This window comes from Impatiens glandulifera, chromosome 9, assembly GCF_907164915.1.
Source record: "Impatiens glandulifera chromosome 9, dImpGla2.1, whole genome shotgun sequence".
Lineage (NCBI taxonomy): Eukaryota > Viridiplantae > Streptophyta > Magnoliopsida > Ericales > Balsaminaceae > Impatiens > Impatiens glandulifera.
In genome coordinates, this window is record NC_061870.1 from 13,910,023 (window position 1) to 13,921,188 (window position 11,166).

Sequence of the window (11,166 nt, forward strand, 5' to 3'; positions counted from 1 at the left end):
AGAATACAGTCATCATCACCTCTTCAGTTCATCCTCATTTATTGCAAGAGAAATGGGAAGGGGAAGAGAAACACAATCGGTTGTAACAACAGGTTTGTATGAAAATAAAAATCCTGATTGGGATAATTAGGATTTGATACAGTTTGAAACAAAGAAATCTCTCTTTTTTTTTCTTTTCTTTTTTTGTATGTTTTGATTGATACTAATTAGGTTCTTTAGGGTCGTTTTATTGTCATCCTTTAATCATGGATGAGATTTGTATAGCTTTGATTTTTGACCCTCCCACTTTTGGGATTTTAATAAAATGGTTATAACCATTTTCCCTTAAAAAAAAAATTCTAGATTGAGTTTTCGCCATGACCTCAACCTTCTCGAGGGACATTTTGAGGTGCTCAATTGTTGACAACTCATCTTTTCTCTCGATCTTTCACAAAACCTTTGATCTTGCCCAACTTTTAAGGCTTGAGCAATTGCCTTTCCATGTTACTTTTCGACCTATACTTGATCTTACACCTGCATAAGTTGTGTATTGAGTTCTCTAGTTTTAGCGTCTATTAGTTGTTGGGTTAATGGGAGAGTCCAATTGAGGATGATGAACCAGGACTACCAAATAAATGGTGAGCTATTTCATCCACACTTGGATGACCAAATAAAAATACTTTGTTTCCTTGATATAAAAAAGGTAGTAACATTTTGGCCTCATATAATGTGACTAGTTAGTTCACTGGATTTTTACAATATCCAGTTCGATGGCTTGAAGGTTCTTTTCGTTCTATATTTTCGACGTGTTAAGTTTTTTACTTCCTATGCATGTCCTCATCATGATTAGATAGTTACAAATTATTGATATGAATTGTATTATGTAATAAAAAGATTAAGTGTGTTTATGAATAAATTGAAGAAAATCTATTTATAGAGTTAAATATTTAAGAATTGTACGTACCATGGAAAAATTTTAAATGTGCCGTCTAATTTTGTATATTTTATTAAATTAATTCATTCATTCTTTTACAATAATTATTTTGGAATAAAAATTATTTTATTTATTATTTTTATTATACATTTCACACAAATATTTTAAATTAATAATAATGAAATTATCTAAAAAAATTATTTTCATAAAAGATACCATTCTGGTGATTCGAGCATCTATTCCGTTTACTTTTAATTATTGATTAAGATCAAAAATTGATAAATCAATATTAAAATAATTGTAATCGTTCTGTTTCTTTGATCTATTATGTGAAGCAATAATAATGTAATAGTTCACTTTGTTCAATTTATTATCTTATACCACAATTAGTATATGACAACAAAATATGGTTAAGATAAATAATTTTCTTATAATATTAGTTTATAAATTTACTCTAGAGAATTACTTGATATTTTCGTAATTTGTAGAAATATTATATTTTTATAAAGTTATATAATTAATGTAATAACCTAATTATTATTTTTTAGTCATTTATACTAATATTAATATTATTATAATCTAAATAATTAACTATCAATTATTTGTTAAAATATAATTTATTTATAGTAAATAATTAATTAAATTAATATTTAATTTTATTATTAGTTAATTATTTCATAATATTTATATTATTATATAATAAATACTATGTAATCATTTTACCCAAATAATATAATATACATAAATTTTATTTTTTCTCTAAATAATCATAGATCTAACAAGCCCAATTGGAGAGACAAGAATATGAGCCAGCGCCAATGGCAACCTATAATCCTAAAATCAATTTTTCTCGGTCTCCTTTTTGGGATATGAAACCACTCTTCAAATAGTTGGGGACTTATTTTAAAATTTTATGTGGGGTTTCACATTCATATTTTCACATCTAAGACATCAAATTTGAAGAAGGTACATATTGTGGCTCATCTAGGGATACAACATATCATCTACTCTCCTTTTGCGTCTTCTAACCCTATGTGTATTTTATTGTTTCGACTCTCTCGATCTCAATTTCAATTATTATCCTCTCAATTTCTCTATGTTGGGATCGGTGTCGACAACAACCAGTGGGATTTGAGTATTGTTGAACGACTATCGATTTCTAATTCGGTTTTTAACCCTGTTGGAGGTTAAGACATGTTTTTATTCTCGTGACAAATCTTCACGAGCTCTTGAATCAGATTCAAGTGTGGAATAACTCACTGGATTTGAAGCGTATTGAAGCATAATGAATAAGACATAAGAAATGGACACGGAGTTGTTTATAGATGTTAGGAGATAAAAACTCTTACGTCACCCCTTCTTCTGTTACCAAAAGAATACAATAGAAGACTTTAACTTTTATAGCCTCTACACAACCTTGATCAGAAACCCATGACTTAACAATGGATGTTCTGAACTTCTAAATCTCACTCTATTGAATAGACACCCTCTGTTCAACTTATAATGTTGAACATTCTTAACAAATATTACAACAATTTCACTCTTAGCTTATCTTAATGGAAAGTACATAGTATACGAATTACAATTGGGATAATGAGAGAGTAATCTTGAATAAAAGCGGTAATATATCCAACACCTTCTTGATTAAGATCCATATATATATATGAGTTACAGCCTCTTTGCATTCAATGATGGCGTGTTGTAGAGCTCCGAGTTCTGATGTAGCGTAGCTCTACTTCAGTGTTGTAGACGCACTTGAGTATCGTATCCCTACTTGAATGGCGTGTGACTATTGAGCTTTTTAGAAGGTTTGTATAAATGATACACGTTAATTATTGTAACTGTCGAATCTGAATATTAACATGTGGAATTATTCTGTTGATTATTGTGTGTGCTAATGTGACAGACTATCGCTTGTCAGGTGATGAGTAGGGAAGATGAGCGGGTGTTCCTTTAGTCTTCTTTTAAAGCCTAGACGTCTATGTTAAATAAAATAGAGAGTTAAGTAGCAGGTAATTAAATATTTGAAGAACCTAACCAAATCCACCGTTTGTGCAGGAGATGCAGAATTCAGTCATATCCTCAAAACAACTTTATCACTCTAGTCTGGTCGACTGATATTACAAAGGCGGTGCAAACCAGGATTATCTTATCAAAGTATCTATTCGACTATCTTTACAACGAAACAAGTAGAGGATCGACTCGGCAGTGAAAATCGACTTTACCGCTCAGTTGTATGATCAGTAAACCTATCATTTATACCTCAAAGAGAAATCATCTTCAATTCTTCCTCAGTATGTCCGGTTCACCGATATTGAAAAGTCGGCGCAACCAGTGATCTTTCCGGTAAAATAATTGGTGCAATACTAAGCTTTTATACAATATATAAAATGACCGGCAACTTGACCGATCAAATCAAAGATGTGGAATCAATCATATACTAAGAGATTTAAATTGAGAACGACTGGAAGTTTTCATTTTGGTGAATTCAGAATACTTTGGAAATATGCAGAAGAAAGCTTTCAAATATACAAACTGTTATTTCCATTTTGATACAAGTCTGATGATAGACCTTGGGAAGCAAAACACTGCCAAAAGTGATCAGATACCTATTTTGGTATAAGTCCAACAGCAGTCCCCAAGGAGTAGGTATTTGTCAAACTGCTTCAGATGATTAAATCAATAGAAGGCAAACCTGTCGACTGATATGTTTCTTGAGAAGTATCAACCGCATTTAATGTCATGATGTACCTTCTTGACCGACCAATCAGAATCAAGGATTACCATGTAAGTATCCATTGAATGAGAAATATGACTGTTGTCATATTTCATTATTTAAGAGAATCTTGAAGAACAGCTGCAACATACCTAGAAGATATACCCAAGAAGATATACAAGACAGTGAGACAACATATTTTAGAATTGAATCAAAGTCTAAACGGTTCTTGTTTAGATACTGTCCAAAGTGCTAAGGATATTACAATTCCATTCATTTTGTGTAAGAAGTGAGAGTTGTATGTCAATAACGAGTAGTAAATAAGCCTTGGTTATTTGACGTATTGTAAAGTGTGTTAAATATTCTTAGTGAATATTCTTCTCAATGTACGTTTGAGAAGAAGGGGTGATGTAGGAGATTTATCTCTGAACATCCATAAATCTTGTATTGTATTTCTTCTCCATTTCATACCCTTCTATTGCTGTCCAATCCATGTGTGTGTTGCTTCAAATAGAAACAAACATTTTTGTACTTGAACTCGGTTCAAGAGTTTTTGACGATTTGTGTAGTATTGAGACCGATATTAACTTCTAACCGAGTTAGTATCAACCGGCGTGTTGTGTAAGCGTTCGACCTAAAGAGATCCCAAGTCTCTTTCGGCTATCCCGATCATAATAGTCTGCTAGCGCTTCTTCAGACTAGAATGTTTGTTGAAGCCTTCACGTCTACTAGAGCTTCTTCAGACCAGAGCGTCTTTTGAAGCCTAGACGTCTGTTAGCGCTTCTTTGAAACCAGAGCGTCTGTTGAAGTCTAGACGTCTGCAAGCGCTTCTTCATACTAGAGCTTTCTTTGAAACCTAGACATCTGTTAGCGCTTCTTCAGACTAGAGCGTTTGTTGAGTCCTAGACGTCTGCTCGTGCATTTCTTCAGACAACCCGTCTGATAAAGTTCAGACTATGTCTACTCGCGCACTTCTTCAGACAACCCGTCTATTGAGTCCTAGACGTCTTCTCACGCACTTCTTTAGACAGCCTGTCTGATAAAGTTCAGACTACATCTGCTCGCAGACTTCTTTAGACAACCCGTCTGATGAAATTCAGACTATGTCTGCTCGCTCTTTCTTTAGACTGCATCTAAAGACATACGTCTTTTGGGAAGTAGCTGCACAAAGGCAAATTACACAACTTAGTTCTTGTTCAGACCATAGTTATGTTTTGTTCAGATTACAACTTCGTTTTGTGCAGACCATATTATTAAAACTATGTCATATTGAATTAAACTTATTTACCTAAATTTATTAAGATGTTTTTCCTTAACTAATTATTTCTCTTTTAATTAGTTTTCCTTTTTTTTATTTAATTTAATCTAACATTCTATTAATATGCTTTTGATAACTGAATTTACATTAAGTTATGTTTCAACAATACATTGTTTATTTTATTCCCTCTGTTCTTAGTCTTTCAAGTTAAGTTTTTATTACGACTTAGGAATTAGATTGAATTCAGGAACCATCAACCACTTACCCATTTGGTGTATAGTTCTTATGTAAGTGTTTTGCTCTCTATAGATTCATTCAAATTAGGGCTCATTCCAAATGATGTTTAGAGAACTATATGTAAATTATCTTTTAAATTTGTGTAATTGCGTTTGGGTTTGCCGATCATGTTCCAATCTAATTGTATGTATATCATCATTATTCGTTACTATCTACACTCAATTGGAAAAACATGTCTAATATCTTCTTCCATCCACAATGGTTATATTAAGTATTATGAATAGAAAATGAAAAAGAATAATTAAATCATTGATATATAGTATGAGGAAACGGGTCAAACCCATCCGTATTAATCTAAACTATATTTATCAAAATCAGTAATCCAAATCATTTTATTCATTAATACGTATATGAATTGAATTAATATTAGGTTTTTACATTCCAAATTAAATATTAATTATATTTTTTTAAACTGTGAACTTAATATTATTCAATAATATTGTTTATTTTATTATAATTAATTCAATTATTTTAGTTGTATTTAATTAAAAAAATGTAAAAGTGAATTAAATATAAATTGTATTTATTTATTTTTATATTTATATAAAAAATATTCTACTATGCTAATTTAATTAAAAAAAAGTGTTTTTTATAATCCATACCAAATAAGATAGTTTGAAATCTTTAATTAAATACTATAAAAACATAAAATGTCTCATAAAATCTTTGACATCTTTTTTTATATGCAAGCTTGGATTATAATGAAACAAGCTTACTAAATAAATAAAAAACAATAGTAAAAGTTTTATAATTTATCATAACTAGAGATGACATTCAAAATAATAGACATATACTTAGATTTAATCTTCATTAACTCAAATAATATCATTTGAGAAATCCAATAATATTTTAAAAACTTTCTTAGTAAGAAGGTGATATTTAATTATTAAAAGTTTAAACCTAAAATAAGAAAAAATAAAAATGAATTCACAATAAACTTCACAAATCTTAATCAAAATCAAATCTAAAAACTTAATAGAGTATATTCTCAAAAACAACATCATAAAGTAGATATTTCACCTCATCAAGAAATATCTAGGTGAAATATCTAGAAGTTGATTTAATCTTACAAAGCAAAAATGAATCTCATTTATGATCCTCATACAACCAAACATTTGCGTGTGTCGTCTTGATTGAATTTCCACGCTAGAGAAGTATCAAATTTTTTATTAGGATTAATATGGTAAAACTTATAACAATTATAATTGAGTCCTACGAGGACACAAACTAAGAGTTTATAAATTATATAAAAAAAATGATTGTTAATCATTAATTATTAATTATTAATAGATATAAATATTAATTAATATAATATTGATTTAAAAATTAAATAATATATACATAATTAAAAAGATTTAATTATTGAATTAATGTTTTAAAATAATATTATTTATTTATGAATTAAATAATATAATTAAATAGTTTAATTATGGTGTTAAGATTTAAAAGAATATATATTATTTATATATGAAATAATATAATATATAATCAAAAGTTAACTAAAAAATGATTTACAATATTTTGTATATTATCTTCTTAAATATTTATAAAGATATTGAGACCAAATGAGGGAGAATAAAATATGTGTGGTTGAATAATTACTTTATAAAATGTAATTAAGAGAAAAAACAGAAAATTATTTTTCAAAATTAATGAAGGAAAGAAAACTATCATCTTTATAATCAAGCCATCTCTATTGCTTCTTGGTAGCCCTTTCTTCCTAGTATTCAAAGGAAAGGGAATCTAACCAGCAACACATGAGAATCTCATTTCCAACGATATCATCAATGAGATCATCAGGTCTACTCATTTCACACATAAACATGTAATTCTCTATTAACTACAGTAATAACTATCTAATCAATTATCATGAAAATTAATTAATTGTTAATTTGTAACAGATTTTAATTCAAAATTTATGATAATAAAGATAGGAAATTAAAATAAGATTTTTATTTATTAAAATATAAAATTATATTTTAAATTAAGATATTTTTATATATTATAATATACTTTATATAATTTTGAATTTAGCATTAAAGTGTATTCTATGGTTGGAGATCAAAAAAAGATGAGATCTTTAACTATAATGAAGATTGAGATATTCAATTATTTATTTTACGATAAAAATGTGACATTATCGTTTTATTTTTTTTTTCTCAATATTTTTTTCTTATCGAATCACATAAAACTTAATCGATAATAGTATAAAAACAAAAAAAAAATATTAAAATACAAAAAATATGGTTACAAACACATAAATAAATTAAAATAAAATTCATAACACAAACATCAATCAAAACAATAACAATTAAAATTATAAAAAATTAAAACAACAAGATAAATTTATCAATAACTTATCACAATAATAATTATTTCCCGTAAACAAGTTTGAGTTTACGGGTTAGAAAACTCCAACATCTTTTGCGTCACAATGGCATTTAAATTCAATAGAGACATCTTGAGATGTTCAAGTTGTTGATAATTCATCTCTTTATTCGATCTCTTCCACCATCTTTGATCCTGCCCAACTTTCTTGTCGTGATTTATCTGCTTCGCATGCTGCTCCTCAACCTCCATCAATTCCTCAACCTGCATCACATTAGAATTTAGTTCCCTAATGTTTGATGACCGATAAGATTCAATCATTTGTTGAGTTTCACAGGAAAGCCCCGTCGGAGAGGATGAACCAAATAATCGCCCAACTATTTCTTCTACACTGGGATGACAGTAGGAGAACACTCTGTTTGTTGGTGAAAATACTAGAAGTAAAACTTCAGCCCCACATAGTGTGATAAGCTCACTGAATTTCTTGAAAAGCCCACTTTTCCTTTTGCAGAATGTCACCTTAAGATTACTCTCGTTCTTCATTTTGGCCATGGTGATTCTTTGACGCCCTTTGTTTGTTTTGACCATGATTAGATAAAGATAAAACACGGGAGATATAATATGTAATGAATAGATAAAATGTTTAATTTTTCTTAGATTAGAGGAGTCTATTTATAGATTTAAGTAAACAAAACTCGCATAGGAACATTATGAATATTCATAAAAAGAAAGAAATCTAATTAATTGATATCTAGATATCTTTCTAAATTGATGAATTAATTTTTTTATTATATATTACAAAATAAAAATATTTCAATGTCCTAATTTGATTATATATAAATAGAAAATTTTAAATAATTAAATAATTATATTTTTATTTAAAAATATTGTTTACATACTTTATTTTAATTAGTTGTTAAATTTTGATAATAATATAGACAATTATTTTTGTTTTATTTATTTTTTTACAAAATTAGATGAGATAATTATTTTATATATATTGGCTCTTGAATTGATTATGGAGATCAACATCATGTATTCCTAATCAATTATTAATATATGAGAAATGATTATGAAATCACTCAAAAGTTCGATAGCATCAAGATACTCCTAGGGGAGTCGATGAACGAGTTTGACGAATGTTTCACCAGCATTGTCATTGAACTTTCCACTCTAGGAAAGGTCTATGGAAAAAAGAAGTCATCGTTAAGGCGTTGAGTGCGTTTCTCAGTGCTTGAGACATCAAGTCAACAGTGATGAGAGAGTCCAGAAACCTCCACAAGATGGAGTTGCACGACATGTTTGTCGATATGAAAGTCCATGAATTCGAGATGAAATCTAGGAATGAATATGAGCCCTCATCCTCGACCACGACTAAGGTGCTGGTGTCCGCATTTGAGTTAGCTGTTCCATCATCCATTTATTGGAAGTTTTAAACTAATTCTATAAATTCAATTAATGAATGTAAATTAGAATGTGGGTAATAAAATCAAATCAAATTCACATGAAATTCAAACGTGAATTAAAGGGTGAAATTTGATCCAAATGTATAATTTAAATCAATTAATTTAAATTAATTGATCTAAAATGCCTTGATGACCAATTAACAAAATTTTGTTAATTTGTAGTGTAAATTACATGAGTTTGTTATTATTATTATTTGTTATGATAATTAATATTATTATTAACAAATTGGAAAACCATGTAACCTTAGTATTGAATTGTAAATGCCTTAATTGTTTTGGAAAACAATTACTCTATAATGAAGAGAAAAACGTTAAAGTAATGAAGAGACAAACAATGTCAACCGTTGGATAAAATGACGATTTTATTTAATGGTTTTACTTTTCAACAATATAAGACCTCTCATCTCTAATCAAAAACTCACTTCATCATTTCATTCTTTCTCACTCTAGAATTCCAAAAGCCATCTTCTTATTTTTTGAGTGTTCTTCGAATTCTTCGCTCGATATTTTCCGTTGAAACCCGGTGATAATTCAGGTACGCTGATCAAGTTCGACGAGTAGTGATTTCAGTGCAGAATCACTACTAGATTCGTTGTACCCTGGGAGACAGCCATCTACGATAAGATCCAGCACAAACGAGAGACAATAGAACTGTTTTAAGGGAAATGTGTCTAACACATGTCTCGAATCAACATTTATCTGGTGATTTCATTCTTGTAATATTGTATTTATTTAATTTATTTGTAACATCATTTTATATATATTTTCTGTTATTTCAAGACATTATTTCTAACAATCTTAAAACAGTTTCCATGTGCTAAGTTATTTAGTAGCTTGTGCCATCGAAATTTTTGTTTTTGATGTTTCAGGAATACGAGTTATGATGTTATAAAACAAATGATGACTTATTTCGACAAGATAAAGTTGTTCATCTAAAGGAATAGAAGTATCTACAAATAAAGATAAGTCTTTATTGCATATAAATATGTTTGATTATTAACACATATGTTTTTATGCTGTTAAAGCTTAGTTATATAAGCTAATATATTTTGATATGAAAATTTTCTGAAGAAACATTAATTTGTATATTCATTATACAAATGTTATATAGAAAATAAATTAGAACACAATAATTTAATTTGTTCTAGTCTTATTTAAAGATTTGTTTGGTTATTAAAATTATTAATAATAATGAATGAAAATAAGAAAGTAACTAATATGTTAGCTTTCAATTTTTATAAAATTTATGGTGTTAAAATTAATTATAATTGAAACATATGGTTTCAGTTTTAAAATAATTAATTATAATATATACCTTATTTTTAATTAAGCAATATAATTAATAAGAATATGGTAGGATGATTTAATAAATAAAGAGAGATGATATCTTTATTTATACATTGTTTTATATATTACATTTTATTCTAGTAATAAGTTATCGTTTTAAATGTATATATATTCATTTGTTGACAGAGTCTAGTTAAATATGATGTATAAGTTGTCTCTAAAAAAGAAGACAAAAGGTCATAAAAGCGGTACAACAATGAAATGGCGCATTGGTGTAGTGGTTCAAAGTTCAGACGCAATGGTGCGTGATGGAAGGGAGGTCTTGTGTTTGAATCCAATTGATGAGATGATTTGATTTCTTTTTGTAGAAATCAGATTTACTAAAATAACTATGGTCATTGATGTTAAAATCTATTCCAATTTCTTGTGTAGATATTATGAGATGAATGAGATTGTCAATGATGTTCAAACCATTTTAATTTCTTGTGTAGAAATTATGAGATGAATGGGTAGTCAATTGTTAAATTCATTGATGTTGAAATCATTTTAATTTCTTGTGTACAAATTATGAGATGAATGAGTAGTCAATGATTTCTTGGTAGAAATCAGACTTGAGTCTTGATGTGGAAATCATTATAATTTTTTTGTGTAAAAATTATGAGATTAATGTGTTCATAATGATTTTTATAAAATATATATATAAATATATAATATGATTTGTCTAAATGACATTAATCATGAAAGTTGAAATCATTATAATTTCTTATGTAGAAATTATGAAATGAATTGGGTATCCTAATGATTTCTTTTATAGAAATTATGTGATTCATAATGACAGAAAATGAAGGTCATATGTATAATGAGATTAAATAAATTATTTGTTTTAAAACTTATTCTAATC

At 28.1% G+C, this 11,166-nt stretch overlaps 1 protein-coding gene across 1 annotated transcript; it reads right to left on the reverse strand.

Annotated features, from left to right (window-relative positions):
- Nucleotides 1-7,581: 7,581 nt before the first annotated feature.
- LOC124915839 (agamous-like MADS-box protein AGL62) lies at nucleotides 7,582-8,064 on the reverse strand. The gene has a single exon (XM_047456587.1). The coding sequence runs from the start codon at nucleotides 8,062-8,064 to the stop codon at nucleotides 7,582-7,584; it is 483 nt and encodes a 160-aa protein (XP_047312543.1).
- Between the last annotated feature and the right edge of the window lie 3,102 nt (nucleotides 8,065-11,166).